This window comes from Heloderma suspectum, chromosome 1 (genome assembly GCF_057233095.1).
Source record: "Heloderma suspectum isolate Gila_16-S chromosome 1, 16-S_ref, whole genome shotgun sequence".
In the NCBI taxonomy this organism is placed as follows: domain Eukaryota; kingdom Metazoa; phylum Chordata; class Lepidosauria; order Squamata; family Helodermatidae; genus Heloderma; species Heloderma suspectum.
The window spans coordinates 255909056-255932435 of NC_139458.1; the positions used below are offsets into that span (position 1 = coordinate 255909056).

General features: G+C 45.9%; 1 protein-coding gene across 3 annotated transcripts in view; it reads right to left on the reverse strand.

Annotated features, from left to right (window-relative positions):
- Positions 1-22569, reverse strand: part of LOC146358980 (uncharacterized) — a 41287-nt gene extending 18718 nt beyond the window's left edge. For all 3 annotated transcript variants that reach the window (XR_014787158.1, XM_084830472.1, XM_084830487.1), the window contains exons 1-2: positions 22132-22569; positions 2597-2698 (exon numbers count right to left, since the gene is read on the reverse strand). Coding sequence is in view for 2 of the 3 variants with exons in the window: in XM_084830472.1 (XP_084686598.1) it covers positions 2597-2698; positions 22132-22543 (514 nt within the window). In the remaining variant the exon portion in view is untranslated. The remainder of the gene's footprint in view (positions 1-2596; positions 2699-22131) is intronic.
- Between the last annotated feature and the right edge of the window lie 811 nt (positions 22570-23380).

Sequence of the window (23380 nt, forward strand, 5' to 3'; positions counted from 1 at the left end):
AACGTGCCCAGGTATTTCTGGGCATTGTCCCTGAATTCAAACTCTGGCCATTCTGATAAACAATTCAGCCAGTTGCCCACTCCAAAATTCCAAACCACTGAGACCTCCCTGACTTTGGGAGTTTATCAGATGTCACCTATTCAATTTATTCCAGTATCCTAAATTTAAAAGACTATGTCTGCAACCCTATGCATGCTTACTTAGAAGTAAGTCCTGTTGAACTCAGTGCTTATGATAGGCTGTGAATATCCCCCGCAGACATCCCCAGAACATCCAGTGGCTTGTGTAGCTCCCTCTTGATGCTGCTCCGCTCACAGTCTGACTCCTGAAGTGGTAATGTGTTTGCGGAAGGGAAGCATCTTTGGGGTGTGGGCATGGTGGTGGAATAAAGAAATAGCTAGGTTGGCCTGAGGCAGCCTTCCCCAACCTGGTGCCCTCCAGATGTTTAGGACTTCAACTTCCGTCAGCCCCAGCCAGCATGGCCAATGGTCAGGAATCCTGGGAGTTGTGGTCCAAAACATCTGGAGGAACAAGGTTAGAGGATGCTGGCCCAAAGAATGGCTAGGGTGAATATATTTAGGAAGCAGTTGAGGGCAGCCATCAGACCAAGTGATATCTATACCAGCCACTCATTACATTATGGCTACTGTGTAGAGGACAGAAGTCTCCAGGAGAGGAACTCCTTCTGTGCATCAGGCATTGCTGTGCTGGTGTTTCTGCAAAACAGATGCACTGCTGTGGTGGCAGATGCTAATGAAGACAGTGCGGTATCCATTGCGTTTGTAAGGTCGTGTGGCCGAATGTCACACAGAAATGCGTTTGTGGGAGAAGTGGGGAGAGTTTCTTTTTTTTCTTACTCAGCCGACATCATGTGCACCTTTGATGGTGCACAGTAACAGAGGTTTAAAAATAACCACTCAGAGCTCCGCTCCACCGTACGTGTGCAGTCAAAAGTAGCCGCAGAACAACAACGGAGGAGGAAGAAGAGGATATGGGTGGAGGGGGGTGCTCTTGAGCGACTTCTGCCTCCTCCTCCTCCCTTGCTCATGCCTTCGGCATGCCAGAAGGGCCCCCCACGCACCCACAATGCCCACACCCTTCTTACTCGTTCTTGCACAGCAACACCCAGCAAAATAGCCCCTTGCTGCTGCTGTTCCCCCCATGTCTCTGTCCTTCACCACCTTTCATTCCTTGTTCTCTCCTCTGTCATGCAAGGGTCAGGGACTGGGCAGGCAAGAATGGGGATGTTGGAGAAATCCGGTTGCAGCATGGAGTTCAACAAGCCTTCATCAGCTCGCCCCCCCCAAACTCTGTTCCATCTTCTGCCAGCTGGCCAGACTCAGTCTGCAGCAAGTCGGGCCAGCTGGCCTGCCGTGCTCCCTCCCTCTCTCACTGCCAGTGCCAGCCCCTGCCTGGAGAGCGAGGGCTGTCCAGCCTGGAGTTGGCACTAGCAGTGAGAGAGGGAGGGCTGTGTGGTGGTAGCAGCAGTGGCAGCGGCAACAGGGAGGGAGGGCAGCACCACAGTGCAACCCACCCTCCCTGCCGCCTTCACACAACCCTGCCTCTCTCCCTGCCAACACCAGCCCTAGCCCAGAGAGGAGATAGGCTAGAATTGGCACCAGTAGGGGGAGAGGAATTGCACAGAAACTGCATGGAAATGGCAAGCACTAGAAAAACCATCATAAAGGTAGTTTTGAAAACAACAGAATAGTGAGGTAGAAATAGTGTGAGGACAGTTTGGAGCGTGTGTTGTGTGATTCCCCAGTGAGCCAGGCATTATAAAGCCAGTAAAAAAACAAAAAACCTTTGTGTAGAACAGTCCCAGGTCTGGGGCCATAATGTGGAATTGGTTCAGGGGGTGGGGTGGGATAGATGAGTGAGAGAGTGACGGGGGGGGGGAGAGAGAGAGAATATAACAGCAACAACACAAGAGATACTAAACTGAAGGCAACTGATTCCACCAGAAGATTTCACGAAGAGTCGGACACGACTTAATGACTGAACAGCAAAGTATTTCCCAAAAGATTAAAACATTGGTTGTGGAAGGCAGCTGCAATCCTAATGCACACTGACTTGGAAGTAACTTCCATTGGACTCAGGTTTTCCCCCTAAGAAGTAAGTCCCATTATCTGTGGGTTGCAACTAGGCATGCTGGAGAAATCCGCAACAGATGCAAATCCATTTTGGATTTCTATGACCTGCAAATTCTGCAGTGGACTGCCTTTTTCTGAGGTGTGTGGATTCCGCAAACCATTTAATACTTTTGGTGGGGATTTCTGCAAGTACACACTTGGGCTAATGCACATTAGCGCTATTGCACACTTGCGCAAGTGTGCATTAGCACACGTGCGCATTTGCAAACAGCAACAAAATTCTTATACATCTCTAAAAAAAATCCAATTCTGTCAGTAAGTGGATGACAGAACAAAAGATGCCTGACAATCCACGAAACACAGATGGAACGGATTTCACAAAATCTGTACATCCCTGGTTGCCTCTGTTTAAAGGAAGAAAATATCAGCACAAATGAGGCCTGTCTGCTCCACCATGTGTTGTCAAATAGAAGACTGAATATTAGCTTTCAAATGCCTCCTACCAGGTGTCAAGGAACCATTCTTCTTTTTAGGACGTGCTTTTCTTTCATATTCTTTTCGTGATTCTGTCTCCTCTGAAGGCTTCATCATTAGTCCAGACATTCCTGCCAAATTTTAAATATTATGTGACTTTTCAATTTTCCACAGAAATAACAGCACTTGTTTATGGGCATATACTTAAAATGTTCCTTGGAAATGGAACTTATTGGCCAAGAAAAAGTAAACCTTTTGGTTTTACCTGCCAGTTTTTGGCATTCTATTTGTTTGCAAATTTCTTTCTTGGCAATGGGATAACTCCTTTGACCACAGAGATATCAGAATGCACATTGGCACATAATATGTTCAGGACACAATTCTATGTTAGTGCAACTACCAGCTGACATATCGGAATAGAAACTGGCATGCACATTTTGGACAAAAATCTATATTTCATGTTCAAACCCACCCTCTATCTCTGCACCTGTTTTCAAGAGGGCCAGGAAGATATAAAATGAACTGTAGTGCGATATCTCCCATGAGCGCTGGGATATCATAATGAAACTTGTCATGTATGGTAGCATCATTCCACATTTTACATTTAAATACCAGCTCTCTCTTGTGCTCTGTGTCTGTCTGTCTGTCTGTCTGTCTGTCTGTCTCTCTCTCTCTCACACACACACACTCACACCCATCATACACCTGTGTCTTGGAGAAGGGCAGGGGAGGGGGAGAGATACAAAATACATTGCCACATGATATCTAAAATGATGCCCCTTCCAACATTGTACTTTAGTAGTGTTAGTGCTGAGTACTGGTTATTTTCCCAGCAATTTGAAATACGAGCACTACAGGTGTATCTCTGACACAGAGGTTATTACAGGGAGCAGCATTCCGGCTCCAGGTATGTCTGTATTTGTGCAACCCAAGCCCTCACCTTCTGTGTACACACATGCCTCCCTCTCCCTCACTGGTTAGCAAAGCTAACAGTTAATGGCAGGAGGAATAGAATGCCCGCAGGAGAGTCACTGGAAAGGAGAGGAGCTGGATAGGGGGAAGTGACAGAAACTGGTCATGGGCTTAGTATGGCCAAGGGTGCATAGAGATGTACCTTAAGATAGGGTTTGCCACAGTTTTACTCCTGGGGAATAAGCCCGGCTTCCTCCCATGTTCACGCTGCATTTGATGGACATATATACTAATGAACAAAATGCTGGTGCCGTGATCTGCCTGGGGCTCGCTGCTCCCCTTTCCCACATGTTCTTCAGGTGGGCTGTGTGCGTTTTTAATCTTTGGACTGCAGCATTTTATTGCCTTAGTTAAAGAAAACACGCACATGTACACACTACTTTTATACATTCACTGGTCAGTGGGGAGGGGAAGAGGAGTTTGTGGTTGTCAGAGGCACTGGCCAATCAGTGCTGTGTACAGCCAGCTTCTTCTACAAACAGGCAGAATCAGTATTCCTGAGCTTGATCCTGGAAGAGGGGATTCTGTGCTTCCATGGCAGTCCCACCACTCAATTCATCTACGTCCATATGCATCATAAGAGAAGCCATCAAAAGGCGTCCCAGGTAGGGATGGCAGAGAATTCTGCCACAGATCTCGGTGAGGCCGAATGCCAGTGCATTCGGCCCCCCGAAATCTGTGGCGGAACGGCCTGCCACCCCCCCGCCACCCTGCGGATCCCTCCCGGGACGAGACTCACCTGGGGTGGATGTTCCGGGCGGCGACAGCGGCTGTGGCGGCGGTGGCTGCGGCGGCTGGTCTTCCGACTGGCCGCCGCCGCTGCCATTTGCAGTCTTATTTTTCGTCGTCTTAGTCTACGTAAATATTTACGTAGACTAAGATGAAGAAAAATAAGGAATGCAAATGGCGGCGGCCGTAGCCGCCATTTGTGTACGCGTTTTTTTCCCCCTTACCCAGAGCCCTCCGTGGCCGGAAATCCAGCCGCGGACGGCCCTGGCCGGCTGCTCCGCAGAGCCGCCACGGAGCACAGCCGGCTTTCGAGGATTCCGGGGGGGAGGACCAGATCGCCTCCCCCCCGTCGAGGATTCCAGGGGGAGGGACGGAGCGCCTCCCCCCCCAGCGGAACCTGGCAGAGCCAGGTAAGCAGGGTTTCGTACACCCCTAGTCCCAGGGGATGGTTCTTTATCAGGGTTTTATCATCCTGATACAGCGATCTCAGGGAAGCTTCCCAGGCCAAGCAGAGAAGGGTCAGCTGGCTCCAACATCTAACAACTCCCCACCAGTTGCAATCCCAGCAAAGGTTTTGGTTACTGGGCAAAGGGTGGCCACTTACATATTGTACCCAAAGTGGAAATGCTTCACCAAAAAGAGGACAGAACAGAAAACAGATTTGCATAAAATCTGCATATGTTACTTCATATGTATACACTCAGTACAATAATAGAAATACAATACAATGCATCTCATCATAGTGGGGAAGACAGTGACCAGGTGACCTGTGTGCCTAATGTTCAGTCTGCTGGCCAGATGCGCACTGTGGATGGGCAACTTCAAGGCCACTGCTTGCTTTTCTTTCTTATGGGTCTTTATCTTTAAGCCAGACTTGGACTGGTCAGCTCATCAAACAGAGGACTATCCTCTGACAGCCCTTTGAATAGGGGACTGTTCTCCGTAAAATAGGACATGTGGCCACTCTAGGCTAAGCTGCAACAGCTCATACCCTCTCCAGTTCTATCCCTGCTTCATTCCTCCAAACCTCCCTTCCCTGTTTGCCCACATAGCCTTCTTCCATGCAGTGCTGACTGTATCACAGCTAAACACATGCCCACAGTGCAAATGTACACAAATGTATACAACGATCAGGTGGATCCACAGTTGGCTACAGAATCGGACTCAAAGAGTGCTTCTCAATGGGATCATCTCCAACTGGGAAGAGGCAACGAGTGGGATACCGCAGGGCTCAGTCCTGGGCCCAGTGCTCCTCAACATTTTTATTAGTGACTTGGATGAGGAGGTGCAGGGAATGCTTATTATATTTGCAGATGACACAAAATTGGGCGGGATAGCGAATACTTTGGAAGACAGAAACAGAATTCAAAGTGATCTTGATAGGTTGGAGCGCTGGGCAGAAAACAACAGAATGAAATTTAATAGGGATAAATGCCAAGTTCTGCACCTAGGAAAAAGACACCAAATGCACAGTGACAAGATGGGGGATACTTGGCTCAACAACACTACAAGCAAGAAGGAGCTTGGAATTGTTGTAGATCACAAGCTGAATATGAGCCAACAATGGGATGTGGCTGCAAAAAAGGCAAATGCTATTTTGGGCTGCCTTAATAGAAGTATAGCTTCCAAATCATGTGAAGTACTAGTTCCCCTCTACTCAGCACTGTTTAGGCCTCATCTTGAGTACTGTGTCCAGTTCTGGGCACCACACTTTAAGAAGGATGCAGACAAACTGAAGAGGGTTCGGAGGAGGGCAACGAAGATGATCAGGGGACTGGAAACACAGCCCTATGAGGAGAGACTGAAAGAACTGGGCATGTTTCGCCTTGAGAAGAGAAGACTGAGGGGAGATATGATAGTGCTCTTCAAGTACTGGAAAGGTTGTCACAGAGAGGAAGGCCAGGATCTCTTCTCGATCATCCCAGAAAGCAGGACACGGAATAATGGGCTCAAGTTACAGGAAGCCAGATTCCGGCTGAACATCAGGAAAAACTTCCAGACTGTCAGAGCAATACGACAGTGGAACCAATTATCTAGGGAGGTAATGAGCTCTCCCACACTGGAGGCATTCAAGATGAAGCTGGACAGCCATCTGTCAGGGATGCTTTGACTTACATTCCTGCATTGAGCAGGGGGTTGGACTCGATGGTCTTATAAGCCCCTTCCAACCCCAGTATTCTATGATCCTAACCCTGTGTGAAGTTCCACATCCTGTGGTTTGGCTTGCTGAAACCAGCTATGCCTTGCTGAACACATGAAGAGTAATGTCCATGCCACAAGGAGCAACAGTACAATGAAATGAAGTGGAAACATCTCAACCCTGAAATCAGCCTTCCCCAACCTGGCTAGGAATTATGGGAGCTGCACTGCAACACTTCCGGAGGGTGCCAGGTTGTGGAATAGGGGTGGGCTGAAGGAAGATCTCCAGAAGTTTGGGACTTCCAACTCCCAGAAGCCCCTATCAGTGTGGGCAATACTCAGGAATGCTGGGAGTTAGTCCAAAAGACCTGGAGATCTCATTTTCTGCCCACCCCTGCCTTAGATGAAAGTGCCTCTCCAAAGCCACAGTAGTGAATTACATGCTTATACATCACTGTGTGCATTCATGCATGCCTATGAAGGAGGCACCACAGTTGCGCAGGATTAGCCGTGTTTGCTTTTCATTATTTATTGTGTTTGTCTTTTGGGTGCTTATTCATTATGATTCTGTTTAACTGAATCTGTCCAATTATGGCTCAGGGTAAAAAACAACCAACGATGTTTAACTTGCAGGCCATAACTATGCATGTTTACTCAGCAAAAAGTCCCACAGTGTTTGTTGGGGCTTACTCCTAGGGAAGCCTTCATGGGATTGTAGCCTTAAGCGTTCATTTACAACCCCAGTGTACAGCAAACGGAGCAGAAGCTTTGCATGGTTTCGTCAGACTGTTTAGTAAACAGTTTTAAAGACTTCTTCCACTAAAGGTATTACACTGAGCCATTCGAGAGCAGAAAAAAAGCTTGTGAAGCAAGCCTATGGTCAACATTTCTTGTTTGTTAACGAAGAATAGTTTAACTAGCTAAAACTGAAAATAAAATCTACATTTTATTGGACATTTTTTACCAGGCGCGCAGAACCACAGGCTCAGGGGACAAATCTGGCTCTCTTGGGGTCCCAATCCGGCCCTCCAGGGACTCCCAGAAGGCCATGACCCCTTTCCCTGGCCCTGCCCGCTTTCCCCCAACCACAAAACACTTGGTGGTTTCCTAGCTTTTCAGCAGCTTTTTTATCCCATTCTAAAAGGTTGACATGCCTCTCCTAAGGCTTAGTTACTGGCAGGAAGAACTAAGCCAAAATATGCTGAGTTGTTGTTTTTATTTTATTTTATTTTGGCCCTGCCCCCCTTTTCTTTCAGCCCTGTCCTCCACTGGAATGTGGCCTCCAAAAGCTTACCTAAAATGAAATTCAGTCCTTGGGTCAAAAGAGGTTCTGCATCCCTGGTTCATACTGTACTTTAGATACCCAACGCAGTATAGTGGAGACACTTAAAAAAAAATAAATCCATGATTTATCCATGGGACTGTTGTGGGAAATTGTCTACTCCTGCATGGCAATTCTTATAGATACTGAGATAAGTGAGTGAAACTCTGCTTGCATAATGGGATTTCCTGGCTCCCCTCCCTAACTACAGCCCCCTGAGTCCCTCCCCCCAAATTACTCCTGAGGACCCTGTGGAACTATGTGGGATCATGCAAGGTATCTCTGAATCTGAGCTGATAGCAATGGCTCCATTTTGTCTAGGGCCTCTTGCTCTGTACCCCTCACGGTGGAATGGTGCATTACCTCAGCAAACACACGCCGCCCCTTCCACTCTCTCTCTCTCTCTCTCACACACACACACACACACACACACACATGCTCCAACCACAGTTGCTGAGATATGAACACGGGAATGGGGGAACAGTCGTAGGAGAGGATTGATGGATGGTAGGAAAGAAGGCTTAACCCCTTCCAAGTTTAATGATTCTGCAGACTAACATGGCTACCCCTGTGGAAATTGTTATATGTATCATGTAACACATGGAAACACATTTTAATAATACATTAAAAAAAAACAACCCACCAGTTTCCAAGCCCTCTTGCCAGCTTCTAAAAAAGTACCCAGGGCTTCACATTTGCAAACCTTGCCTGAAATGAAGCACTTAAACTGGTTCACCTCATCTTCTGTGAGAGATAAATGTAGGGTAAAGATTGTTCCCTTTGAGGAGAAGTGAAATTATCAGGTTTCTATAGCGGTAGTGGTGTCTACAAAGTTGCTCAAAGGGTCTTTTTCAGGAGGTACCAGCACTAGTATGCCACTTCACATTTTCTTCCTCTCAGCACTGCATTTTAAAAACAGGTTCTGGGGGAGAGATCTATAATTAAGTGCCAGGTTGGAGCATCAGGCTGCAATTAAGAATCCACGCTCTCTGGCTAGCATTTGTAAATGTCTCGGAGTGTAAAGAGACAAAGCAGTAACATCTCTGTTATTAGGCTCTAAGTCCTTCCCAGCTTCTATTAGGATGATGAGGTGGGTGTGACAACAGCTACAGGCCTCCTCCCAGATTTCACAGGCAGAGAACAATTCTCCACACCTGTTGGAAGGGAGCCATTGCAAGTTTCCTCTGCTCTGCTTATATCGAGCTGTGGGACAGAATGGGGACCGAGAAAGAGCGTGTTGAGCCAGGGAGGGCTTGAGGTGAGGGTACCATGAAGCAGCAACTATGCAAGGAACTATGAAAGGACACCTTCATTCTGAGTGGGTGTATTCAGGGGACCGAGAGAAAGGAGAGCATGCATATATATATATATATATATATATATATATATATATATGTATGTATGTATGTGTATGTATATATATATATATATATATGCCAGGAAGAGCAAGAGAGAGGGACAGTGACTTGTGGTGGAGAAAGCAGTGCTGGTTCCAGGTTTTGAAGGTGGCTATGTGTCCTCTTTTATAGAGAACAGTCCTCTGTTTGAAGGGTTGCTGTTTGGAAGGTGTCCTCTGTTTGAAGGGCTGTCCAGGCCAAGTCTGGTTTAAAGCTAAAGAACCATCAGAAGGAAGAGCTGGGCCTTGACAGTGTCTATCAGCAGCACCTCCTGGGCAGCAGAATGAGCAAAGTCTGAGCAAGGCACGAGGCCACCTGGCCACAGTCTTCCACACTATGATGAGGTGTACTGTATTTCTACTTAAATTACAATAATTAGGTCTACATTTGCACTGATACATCCAAATTAGCGTATGTAAATTTTATGCAAGTTGAGGCCCTTTCTTTTTTTTTTGCATTTCCTCCTTTTTAGCGATTCATAAGTAGCCAGTCTACTTGCTTCCCCTTGCTGAATCCACCCATCTCCTCCTCACCAGGATTACCACTGTCAGTTTATTTGCCTCTCCTTTGGAGCTCACTTCCTCCCAGAGAGAGAAGGGGGGCGGGGGCAAGATATACAGAGGGTACTGCGCCTTCTCTTTGCTCTCCTCACTGCTCCTTCACTAAGGCAGAGTAGGTGAACAGGCAGTCACAGCAAGGAGGAGGAGAAATGGGGCCAGGAGGCTCTAGGGATTGGCAGTAGACCCCTTAGGAGGGCATAGGCCTCAGAAGGTGCCATATGATGCTGACTTCTGATGCTGGCCTTAGAAGAAAGGGCAATGTTCAAATACTAGATTGCCCTTCCCTCCCGAAACTACCAACAGCATATGAAGGGGAGAAATTGAGCTGGGGACCCTAGTACTGGGTAGGTTGCTTGTGCCATTGTTGGCACTAGGGTAAACAGATATTTACCTACGAAATGTGCCAGGGGCAGGACTCATGTGCCTTGTCGTTTTCTATTGCTGTGGCAAGAGCATTGGCATTTACCTACCCATTGAAAATGCAGGAGCCATGTCCTACACTGGATCCAGCCTCTCTCTGCTGAGGAGACCCAAAGGCTAAAACCCAACCTGGACCTGCTGTTCCCAGTGCTCCTCCTTCTCAACTCTGATATTGAACTTCTCATCGTCGCCATCTCTCAGCAAGAGACTGTGAGAAAGGGCCGTCCATCAGTGGTGGAGCACATTCTTGCCTGGTGAGCAGTGTGCCTACTTAGTCCGTTGCCCAAGACCTAACCGTGGATGGGCAGGTCAAGGCCCACACTGCTCTCCCTTCTCATGGTTCTTTAAAGATAAGTCTGGCTTAAAGACAGACTTGACTGGACAGGCCTTCAAATTAAGGGGGTTGGAGAAATCCGCAACAGAACCAAATGAGCTCAGATTTTCATGAATCTCATCTGTGGATCCCGCAGCAGACCAGCTTTTCCCCTCTTGGGAGGATCCCACCGAACTGTGGACTGATTTTCTAACTTTCCTGAATTTTGCATAGAAAAATATTTAAAATATAAAAAACAGCCAAAAATGCACATTTCCCCCATAGGCTAAAGCATGAAAATGCAAATTTCAGCAAATTTCAGCAAATTTGTGTATTTTTGCCTGTGCAAAATTGCAAAATTAAAATTTGCACAAATGCAAATTTGCACAAATTTGGAAACAAAAATCTGATTCCATTGATGGGTGGACAGCTGAACGAAAGGCATCTGACAATCTGGGAAACACGGAACAGATTTTACACAATCTGTACATCCCTTCAGATAGAGGACACGTTCAAACAGAGGACTGTCCTCTCTGACAGCCCTTCAAATAGAGAACCTCTGTAAAGTAGGACACTTGGTCACTCTAAGAAAGTCCCATGTTCAATCCCCTGCATGTCCATTAAAAGAAGAAGAAGAACTAGGTAGCAGGTAATGGGAAATACCTTTGCCTGAAACCCTGCAGAGGTGCTGTCAGTCACAGTAGACACTATGGGGGTAGATGGCCCAATGATCTGACCTAGTATAAGGCAGCTTCCTAGAAGAGGAGCCATCTTAGTCTGTTATTGCAAAAATAAAAACATTTGTGGCACCTAAAAGATGAATACAACTAAAAAAAAAAAAAGCATATCAGTTTTAGGTGAAGTTCTTCTGAAATCTCTCTCTCTCTCTCTCTCTCTCTCTTTTAGTTTTTCAACTTGATCACAGACTTTAGGATTTCATTACTTGATGTCAAATATATTCATTCAGGCTTTTGCAAGCAAACTGTGATTTCCCGTTCGCAAATGTCAACCAAATGATCAGAGAATATCAGTGAGAAGAAGTTCCTTTCTTCCTGAATTAAGGCTTTGATTTGCTATGTAATTGGGTCAATGCATAGGAAATAAATGTTAATGCCCGTGGTGAAAGCGTCATGCTGAAAAAGCTCAAGCAGAAAAGAGCCTTCTTCAAGCAAAGGGGGGGAAAGTGTATTGGGGGGGGGGGAGATTGTTGAGAAAAGCTTATCTTACATACATATTAAAGTGGCATAAAAGAAAGAAAAGAAAAATGAAATTTTTAGAAGGTGGCTGAACATAGAGCTGGTGGAAGTTATTACCATCTGTGCCACTGAACTCAGTGACATTCACCAGATTTTCCAGTCACATTCCAAATTAGAAATTTTGAATTAAAACAAAAAATCAAAATTGTATTTTGAATGTGGATTTTTAGCTCAAAAGGCAAATGCTTTGGAGTTGTTGGCATCCCTTGCTTGTTTTGATTGTGGTGAGCTTCAAATGTCAACTCATAAGCCATCAACTGTCAAAAACTAATTATCACATATTAGGGATGTCCAAGAATTTCATTCTTGCTTGTAAAACATGAGGGTATGCCCCGTTCAAAGCTCTGAACATGAGCACAAGCACATGTCCACCATAAATATACATGAATTCTCAAACATGTGCTCATGTTCATCTTGATTCCCTGTTCAATTTGTGGAAATTTCCTAATTTGCACAAATTTCCTCCATGGGCCAAATCAACCCTAAATCAATAGTCTATGGAGAAAAGTTGCGCAAATTAGGAAATATGTGCAGATTAGGGGAAACTTGTGTGAATCTCCTGTTTGATCGCTGCTCAGTTTGCACAAGTTTCCCATTCACGCAGAGTAAGCAGCGATCAGAAACGCAACCGAGAATCAGGCAGGAGACTAGCAGCAAGATGATGCTCAGAGAATCCTGCCTATCTCGAATATCACTTGTTCACCCATCCCTATCAAATACTAAATGCCATTGCATATGAACTACCAAACACTGTCAAATATTGACTGTCAAGGTTTCAAATACTGAAATAAAATATAACTGATTGTCATCATAGATCAGATGTTCAGAGAATATTGGGAACTTGGAGATCACCTGGGGCATATTTACATAAAGTTTGCCAAGGAGAATCTCAACGAGAAGTTTTGGAAGCAAATTGGTTTCAATTCTAGGTCACTCCATAATATATTCACGTCTGTTGCAAGCAGCCCTGGACATATTACTGGGGAAACCTGCAAAACCAGTTTGAGCAGAGGTCATGGTATACCCTTCATGGATCACTGCCTTGTTGTGGCGGAGGGGCTTGCGTAACTCAGTGAAGCCATAAGCTATGCCATGCAGGGCCACCCAAGAGTTCTGACAAAATGTGGTCCACTGGAGAAGGAAATGGCAACCCACTCCAGTATTCTTGCCAAGAAAACCCCATGGAACGTATCACAAGGCTAAAAGATATGACACCGAAAGATGAGCCCCTCAGGTCGGAAGGTGTCCAATATACTACTGGGGAAGAGCAGAGGGTATTTCCAAGTAGCGCCAGAAAGAGTGAAGCGGCTGGGCCAAGGACACTCAGCTGTGGATGTGTCTGGTGGTGAAAAGAAAATCCGATGCTGTAAAGAACAATATTGTTTAGGAACCTGGAATGTAATTATGTCAGATCAATGAATCAAGGTAAGCTGGAGGTGGTCAAACATGAGATGGCAAGATTGAACATCGACATCTTGGGAATCAGCGAACTAAAATGGACAAGCATGGGCAAATTTAATTCAGGTGACCATCATATCTACTACTGTGGGTAAGAATCCCTTAGAAGAAATGGAGTAGCACTCATACTCAACAAAAGGATGGGAAAAGCAGTACTGTGGTACAATCTCAAAAACGATAGAATGATCTCAGTACGAATCCAAGGCAAACCATTCAACATCACAGTAGTTCAAGTCTATGCCCCAACTACTGAGGCCGAAGAAGCTGAGGTTGATCGGTTCTATGAAGACCTACAACACCTTCTAGAACTAACACCCAAAAAAGATGTCCTTTTCATCATAGGGGATTGGAATGCTAAAGTAGGAAGTCAAGAAATCACCGGGATAACAGGCAAGCATGGCCTTGGTGTACAAAATGAAGCAGGACAAAGGCTAATAGAGTTTTGCCAAGAGAACAGGCTGATCATAGCAAACATTCTTTTCCAACAGCACAAGAGGCGACTCTACACATGGACATCACCAGATGGTCAATATCAAAATCAGATTGATTATGTCCTTTGCAGCCAAAGATGGAGAAGCTCCATACAGTCAGTCAAAACAAGACCTGGAGCTGACTGTGGCTCAGATCATGAGCTTTTTGCTGCAAAATTTCTGCTTAAATTGAAGAACGTAGGGAAAACCACTAAACCATTCAGGTATGACCTAAATCATATCCCTTATGAATATACACTGGAGGTGATGAATAGATTTCAGGGATTAGACCTGATAGAGTGCCTGAGGAACTATGGACGGAAGTCTGTAACATTGTTCAGGAGGCAGCAACTAAAATCCATCCCAAAGAAAAAGAAATGCAAGAAAGCCAAGTGGCTGTCTGAGGAGGCTTTACAAGTAGCTGAGGAAAGAAGGGAAGCGAAAAGCAAGGGAGAAAGGGGAAGATATATCCAACTGAATGCAGAGTTCTAGAGAATAGCAAGGAGAGACAAGAAGGCCTTCTTAAATGAACAATGCAAAGAAATCGAGGAAAACAACAGAATGGGAAAGACTAGAGATCTTTTCAAGAAAATCGGAGATCTCAAGGGAACGTTTTGTGCAAAGACGGGCATGATAAAGGACAAAGAAGGCAGGGACCTAACAGAAGCAGATGAGATTAAGAAGAGGTGGCAAGAATACACAGAAGAACTATACAGGAAAGATCTGAATGTCCCTGATAGCCATGATAGTGCGGTCACTGAACTTGAGCCGGACATCCTCGAGAGTGAAGTCAAGTGGGCCTTAGGAAGCATTCCTAACAACAAAGCTAGCGGAGATGACAGTATTCCAGCTGAGCTATTTAAAATCCTAAAAGATGATGCTGTTAAAGTGCTGCGCTCGATATGCCAACAAATTTGGAACACTCAACAGTGGCCACAACAAGACTGGATAAGGTCAGTTTACATTCCAGTTCCAAAGAAAGGCAATGCCAAAGGGTGTTCAAACTACCGCACAATTGCGCTCATTTCACATGCCAGCAAGGTTATGCTCAAAATCCTACAAGCTAGGCTTCAGCAGTTTGTGAACCGAGAACTACCGGAAGTACAAGCTGGGTTTCGAAGAGGCAGAGGAACTAGAGATCAAATCGCCAACATTCGCTGGATCATGGAGAAAGCAAGAGAATTCCAGAAAAACGTCTATTCCTGCTTCACTGACTATGCTAAAGCCTTTGATTGTGTGGATTACAACAAACCCTGGCAAATTCTGAAAGAGATGGGAGTACCAGACCACCTTACCTGTCTCCTGAGAAACCTGTACGAGGGTCAAGAAGCAACAGTAAGAACCAGACATGGAACAACCGATTGGTTCAAAATTTGGGAAAGGAGTACGACAAGGCTGCATATTGTTGCCCTGCTTATTTAACTTATATGCAGAGTACATCATGAGAAATGCTGGGGTGGATAAATCACAGGTCGGAATTAAGATTGCCGGGAGAATTATCAACAACCTCAGATACGCTGACGATACCACCCTAATGGCAGAAAGTGAAGAGCATCTAAAGAGCCTCTTGTTGAGGGTGAGAGCGTGTAAAAGCTGGTTTGAAACTGAACATTAAAAAAACTAAGATCATGGCATCTGGCCCCATCACTTCCTGGCATATAGAAGGGAAGAAATGGAAGCAGTGACAGATTTTACTTTCTTGGGCTCCAAGATCACCGCAGACGGTTTCCTTGGGAGGAAAGCTATGGCAAACCTGGACAGCATAGTGAGAAGCAGAGAGACATCACCTTGGTGACAAAGGTCCGTATAATCAAAGGTATGGTTTTCCCAGTAGTAACGTATGACTGTCAGAGTTGGACTATAAGGAAGGCTGAGCGCCAAAGCATTGATGCTTTCGAACTGTGGTGCTGGAGAAGACTCTTATGAGTCCCCTGGACTGCAAGGAGGTCAAATCAGTCCATCCTAAAGGAAATCAACCCTGAGTGCTCATTGGAAGGACAGATACTGAAGCTGAAGCTCAAATATTTTGGCCACGTAATGCGAAGAGAAAACTCCCTGGAAAAGACCCCGATGCTGGGAAAGATCCAAGGCAAAAGGAGAAGGGGACGGCAGAGGATGAGATGGCTAGATAGCATCACCGATGCAATGAATATGGACTTGAGCACGCTCCGGGAGAGAGCGCAGGACAGGAAGGCCTGGCGTGCTATGGTCCATGGGGTCACGAAGAGTCGGACACGACTTAACGACTGAACAACAACATGGTATATTTGCGAAGTGTATAGCTTTGCAATACCACCCTCAGCTCTCTGAAAAGCTATCACCTGTTACATTAGCCTTCCCCAACCTGGCACCCTCCAGATGTTTTGGGCTACAACTCCCATCAGCCCCAGCCAGCATGGCCACTGGTTAAAAATGATGGGAGCTATAGTTGAAAACATCTGGAGGGTTCCAGGTTAGGGAGGACTGTCCCTTTGTTTCTGTACAAACACAAAAAATGACTGTCATGTAAAATGTGGCACTCTTCTAAAATAAAAACATAACATTTGAGGCACAAATGCCTTGTCAGAAAAAAGGAGCAGAGGAGGAACTCACAGCTCAGCTCACCTGCTTTGCATACTGAAGGTCCCAGGTTCAATCCCTGACATCACCAGCTAGGACCAGGTAGCAAATGATGGGGAAAATCTCTGGCTGAAGACTGCTGCTGCCTCTCAAATCCATAGATCATAAAGCTGAAAAGACAGCATATAGCCCCAAAGGCATCATCCAGCCCAGTAGTCAGTGGCAGTGGAGACTGGTGGCTCTGATTTCAGTGGGGCTGTGAATCCATTCTGGGTTTCAGTCAGACCTCTAAAGCAGCTACCCAAGGTGTGGAACCCATTTGGGGGATAGGGTCGAACACCTTGGATAGCTCCTTTAGAGTTCTGACTGAAACTCAGAGCGTATTCACAGCCCCACCGAAATAGGACCTACCAGCCTCCACTGAGTCAGGACCACCTGACTGCTAGCTATCACCCCCCCACACACACACCCCTGTTGATCAATCTAAGAAGAAGGGGAGGGGCAATAGTAGAGCATGGGACTGGAAGGGCCATCTAATCAAAACATTTGCTCTAAGGTGGGCCCTTCAAACACTGACCACCCAGCAAAACTACACATCAGTGGCAGACCACATGAGTCTCATGTAGAAGGTCCCAGGTTCCATCCTTGACATCTCCATTTAAAAGGATCTGATAATAAGTGATAGGGAAAGGCCTCTGCCGAAGAGGACAGCAGCTGCCAGTCACGGCAGGCAGCACTGGGTTAGATGGACTAACAGCCTGAGCTGGTATAAAGGGCCTTCCTGTGCAGGTTTATGTATTTATACAGGGCACAATCCCTGTTTTTTCTGTTTAGACAGAAAAAAGCCCCACAGTTTCCAGCATTCCTAGCAATGGCTGGCTAGGAAATGCTGGGCATTGTAGGGCTTTTTTCTGTCTAAACATGCCTAGGATTGCATTCTTTGAGTATTTTTATCCCACTCCTCAGCCAAAAAAGGCTCCTAGAGCAGCTCACAAATAACCAATAAAAGAAGACAGTCCTTGCCTGCCTTACAATCTAAAAGACATGACACACAAGGAAAACGGAACAGGGAGGGAACAGGGGAAAAATTAAGTCTTTCAGCAGGACTGGGGGAATGGTCCTGCTTTGCCCTCTCATCTCCCTCAGTACAGTAATGGCTGCTGCTGGCGACAGTTGAGGGAGGAGGAGCCTTCATGGGGGAGGCCTTCAGCAGATTTTGTTGTGCAACCAGTAATCTTGCTTCCCTGCTCTGGAGAGAAGATTTTCGGGAGGGTTTTAAAATCTGTTTATTCAGTAGAGCTGAATCCACACAACATGATTTGGGGTGAACATCCATTTGGAAAATAGATGCCCACTTTGGGGGAAATGCAGAACCTTCCCCCAGATTTGTTTGTATTCGCTGAAATTGAATGCCTACACCGCCCCCCCCCCCCAGCATACACACACACAATGCAAAGTTTGGTGAAGATGTATTCAATGAACCACCATGTTTTGAAATGCAAACATACGTAACACTATAAATATGCTGTTTCATCTTTTTAGCCAGTCTGCAAAATTGCTTAGGTATCGGGAATTCTCATCCTCAAGAGGAAAATCTATTTCTGTATGATAAGTTAAGCTTACATAGCAAATATGCTGTGCACCACAGTGTGATTCTGATCTCCATTTCCCCAGACTCATTGAACATTTGTGTCAAAAAAACAGTAAATGGTACATGAGGCTGACATCTTCTGCTCTTAGCAGGCCCTGGCCCAGTTCCTACAGGAGTCTGGAACCTAAGGGGATGCCATTTCTGATCTCATTAAAGAAAAAAGAGGGAAAGATTCAAAAGGACTCATTCAAAAAAATCGTATCCTGCCCCAGAATCAGGAGACACGGTATGATTAAACAACAACAGCAACAACAACAACCAGGACCAGGTTTCAGGTAGTTAGACACAAGTGGGAAGGCAACGATCCATGTTGCAATTACACTGTACACAGACAGATTTCTGTTCCTTCTTAAGCTGACAAAACATGCAATCACCAGACCAGCTGAACTCCACTGAAGTAAATGGGATTAAAGGTGGATACACACAACCATTTCTTTCAATGGAAGGTGTGTGTTGTGTGCATGTGTGTGCGTGTGTGCGTTTATAGAGCTGTGCACAAATGGCCTCTCAAAATTCTCCGGCCTATTTGTGGGCAGAGAAATTGGGGGAACAATTTCACTGAATTTCTCCTAGGGGAGGAGAAATTCTCCAACAGTTTCTCCCAGGCAGGGCTCACTATTGGCAGGGGTTGTTGCACAGGTTCTTTCATTTTTTCCTAACAGTTTTTGGTTTATTGCACTGCTTCTGTAGGTGGCAACAGCATCAACCATGTTGAGTCTTCCACTTTTCTGAGGCAGAATTATGAATTTCTTTTGGTGGTATTTGTGATACCACCAATCACTTACCTCATCACTGTGAGGTGGCCGAGGGTGATGTGTGTTTTCTCTCTCTATTGCACATCTTTCCATTGCTCTGCACCCTCCCAGGCCACCTGCACTTTCTGAAATGAGAAAACCCCATGGGAGGAATTGCCTCATGATGTCTTCCTCATGATGGCTTTAACTGAAGTGCGGGAAGCCAAGGAGGCTACAGGCTGCCAGAGAGATTACTGTACAATGACAGACAGGACACTCATGCACACTCCTCAGCCACCTCATAAGTAAGGTAAGCCCAAGAACCCCAAACCTGGCCCATGAGAATTTCTCTGAAATTTCTCCTTTTCTTTTTGAAAGCAGTTTTCTATCAAATTGAATGAGAATGGTCGAAAAAAATGTGGGAGGAAAGTTTTGGACAGCACCAGTTTTTTAAAGCAACAACCACTCAGCTTTGTATGAGATATGCAGTTAGCATCCCAGGCTTATGTAAATGTAAGCAGACTGTAGGCTACTATGGGTTCAGAAGTGCTCAAAAGTTAATGCTTAAATTATCAAACCATGTCGACATTGTACTGTGCACTCCAGTCTAACCTAAATCACACCTTTTCACAATCATACAATATATATCTGCCTGGACCCTAAGATCATCTTCAGAGATCCCTTTCCCGGGTGCTTCTACCAAATGAGGTCAGGCGGGTGGCTACTAAGGAGAGGCCCTTTTTAGTGCTGGCATCCTGGTTGTTGAATGCCCTCCTTAGAGAGGCTTGCCTGGTGCCTACATTGTGGTCTTTTCAGCACTAGCTGAAGAACTTTTTATTCTCCCAGGCTTTTTAATCCTTCACTTTTAAAAGTTGTTAGTGCGTTTTTAGATTTTTGGACTGCTGCTGGCTTTTACTTTCTTTTCTGTTTTGTTTTGGCTTGGGTTTTATTCTGTTGTTTTAAACTTTTTAGCTTTATTGTGTTTTCGCATTTTTAAGTTTCGTTCTGTGAACTGCTCAGAGATCTTCAACTCTTGAGGGGTACAGAAATGTCGTAAATAAATAAATACATCAAATTAATAAGCACATCAAGACTGCTCACTTAAGAGTCCCACACACATATTGGGCACCATGTGCTGCTTATAGCTGCTGGAATGAAGCCCATGCGTGACCTGAAACAGCCTGTGTGTGGGCACTGCATCACGGAGCTGTAGCCTAGTATGGGTTGTAGAGATTAAAATAAATATTGGAGATGATTGCTTCCTAGGGCATGGGATTGTCTGCTTGCTTGGTTAGTTAGTTAGTTAGTCAGTTAGTACTTATTACAATTATTTATATCCTACCTTTCTAGAGTGGCCAAGTATCCTCTTTTACAGAGGACAGCCTTCTATTTGATGGGCTGCCAGAGGACTGTCCTCTATTTTGAAGATGCCCTCTGTTTGAAGGGTTGTCCACTTCCAGGCCAAGTCTGGTTTAAAGATAAAGCACCATCAGAAGGAAGAGCTGGGCCTTGAAGTTGCCCATCAACAGCACCTGGCCGCAGGTGAGCAAGGCACACAGGTCACCTGGTCACATTCCTCCATGCTCTAGTGAGACAAACTGTGTTTCTGTTTAAATTATAATACTTATTTCTAAATTGGCATCTATATGCATCAATTAACGTGTGCAATTTATTTAAGCAAATCAGTGTCCCCTTTTGTCCTCTCTTTTGGTGATACATAAGTGGCTACCCTACCCCTTTCAGGATACACAAATCCTTCCAAGGCAACTTACATCAAAAGAGATTAGTAAAATCACACACATACCAACCCCCCTCCCTCCCCCAAACATTTCAAAACATAAGAAACCATCAGGATCCTTCCCACAGGGCAGTTGATAGTAGATGGCCCTGTGTGGAGAGGGAGGGACAGTACAGCTGGAACAGAAGCAGGTGCCTGGTGCTGTGTTTAGCTGCCTCCTTCTCACTCCTGGAATCTGTCCCACAGTGCAGTTGGTGACAGATGGCCCCGTGTGTATGCGTAAGGGGAATGTCCAGCTGGAGCAGGTCCCACTGTCTTCTTTGCCTACCTCCTTCTCTCTCCTGGAATCCTTCCCACAGGGCAGTAGCGGCTATATTCTGATTAAACCTTACCAGTTGTGTGGGGTGGGGGTGGGGGACCAGGGGGGCAGGATATGTTTTCTAACTACAAAAGTAGTTGGGCACTGGAACCAGCTGTTTAGGCATAGTTGTGGAACCAGATTCCTTCAGATTTTAAAGGCAAGGTTGGACAAAAACGTGTTAGTGGTGCTTTTGTTTAGGAGAATCTACATTGAGATGTAGAGGACACATAGGAACCCTTGCAATAGGTGGAGTAACTTGGAGGGATGTGTTTGTATTTCTTACATTTATATTCCACCATTCTTCTATCATGAAACTCAAGGTGGCAGCCATGGGGTTCCCAAGTGGTTCCCAAGTGGTTTCTTGGAGGAGAAACGGTCACCTCCATCCAACGGAGGAGGTGACCAGACCCAGACCTGCTTGGCTTCAGCAAGATGGCGGCTTTATGTCATGTGCCTTCAAATCATGCTCTCAGGCCATGCTCTAGGATACATATTTTTATATGTAATATGTCATACAGGATGGGATACAATTTTAAATATACAGTAGCATTCTTTACCACCATAACTGGACACCAGGGGTGGGGGCATAATAATGTATTTATAATAGAATGAAGGATAAGGACTGGCAGGGCTAGCACAAGATGCCTCACTGCTTAAGGCAAGAGGATGTGTTGCCATCCTCTCTCTCTCCTGCTGCTGCGTCCCTGACATCCTCATTGTCCCTCGATGCCTCACTCGGGGGGGGGGGGGCTGGCCCTCCCAGTGGTGGTGGGCAATCTGCTGCCCTTCCAGGTCCACTGCTTGAGGTGAGGGATTCACTCTGTCTCATGGGAGGGCTGGCCATGACGACTGGAGAGGCCCAGGCTCACTGGAGCTGCCATTTGCACCCAAAGCAGCCCTATTAAAGTCAGTGGGCCCATTCACACAGTCATGGGGTGAGGGTGGATAGTGGAACTGTGCTGTGGGGATGCATAGGAAATCCACGACACGCTCCCCCCACATGACTGTGGAACCACAGCGTGGTTCCCTTGCCCATCCTTGCCCCGTGGACGTGGTTCCCTTGTTTTCCTGCTGCTGCTGTGGCTGCGAATCCCAGCAGCCACCATGGTGGGAATATGGTTGTGCCAGCCACTCCAGCTGTCTCCACATGACTGTGATCATAAAGTTCAGCTGAGCAGGCTAGAGCATCGCCAGAACTTCCAGGTGCTCTGGGAGGCTGTCTCTGTGGTTGCTGCAATTTATCCATGGGGTGGCCAAATTTATCCATGGGGAGCCCGACAGACAACATGGTAAGCCACCCAAGGCCCCGTACCCAGTCTGCAGAGGGTGGGTAACTTGCCGATTGTGGGCAGGAAAAACAGCCCCCCATGACACAATCCATCATGGGACATTCCAAACATGGGTGGGTTAGCGTGTTGTCTGAACCCAGCCAGTGGAAATAAGTAGGCCCTGAGCCATGAACAGCTTAAGCTCCCATAGGAAATACCTTTCAGAGATAGCTGGTTCTTGATCCGAGTCTGCAAGGCCTTCTGATATTTCCCCTCAGCCACTGGGAATTGTGCCACTGTGGTGTTTGAGGAACACTGCTTCTTCAGAAAAGGGGCACATTTTCTCTCTGGGGAACGGCACCTTGCCAGCACGCCAAACCCTGCTTTGTCTAGTTTTCTCAGAAGCATCCCTCCAATAGCGCTCTTCAAAACCAAGATTGTGAGTGTGCTCCTCTTCTGGCCAATGTTCCTCTTCACGTTCTTCATGACCCCAAAGGAAGAGAGGAAGACCACGATACCAACGAGACTCCCAATACAAAGGCAGGCAAGCACATAAAGGACACAGGAGATGACAGAAGCAAATGTCAAATCTGCAGCTAGAAGGAAGAGCTGGCGGATGCAAATCGCCATTGTCCCAACAGGAGGTTTACCTCTGCTGCTGTGCTCTCTCCAAGTTTGCAAAGAAACCTTCTGGGAGGCGCAGTGTATGCAATTAAGTCATTACAAAGCCAGCCAGTATTGTGAAACATGCAAAGGCAAGTCACAGCCCTGCCGGGAGGATGAATCATCCTCCTAGCTATAGCAGCAAACAGCATTTCCAAACCACATGCAGTACACTGCAGAGAGCGCCAGAAGGGCTGATGATATCTGACATTGCTACATTGTGCTTTATATTTATGGCCTGCTAGATTGGAGTCCAAAAATTTCTCCCCACAAGGGAGTCGGTGACCTATCTTCATCACTGTGTGGGTTTCTCTCTCTTTCTCTCTCATACAAAAACCTCTCTCAAAAACGTGTTGCATTCTGATTTTGAGAAGAAAGACTGCTGTATTAGAAACAACAGAGTCTTGTGGCACCTTAAAAAGTAACAAATTGAATTACAGAAAGCCCCTGGCCCAAACCTACTCACCAGCAACAACAGACCATGCAATAGAGCTATACACACACACAGAAATGAAAACCTCTGGCAGAACCTGCCACCTATGGCAGAACTCTGGCAACACTCTTATAGGACCCATGTCTGGAAGACTATTACAATTACCATTGTTGAGCAAACGAATTTCCAACAAACAAATTTCATTGTGAAATAGCTAACTACCATTCATCAAGAGGTTCAACTCAATCTCCGTTGGATTGATTTGGGACAATGGTTTTTTGTTTTGTTTTAAATCACATGACATGTGTTGAACAGCTCACCAAGGCAAAGATGGTTGTGTTTTCACCCAACAACTGTTTTGTGAATGTCTA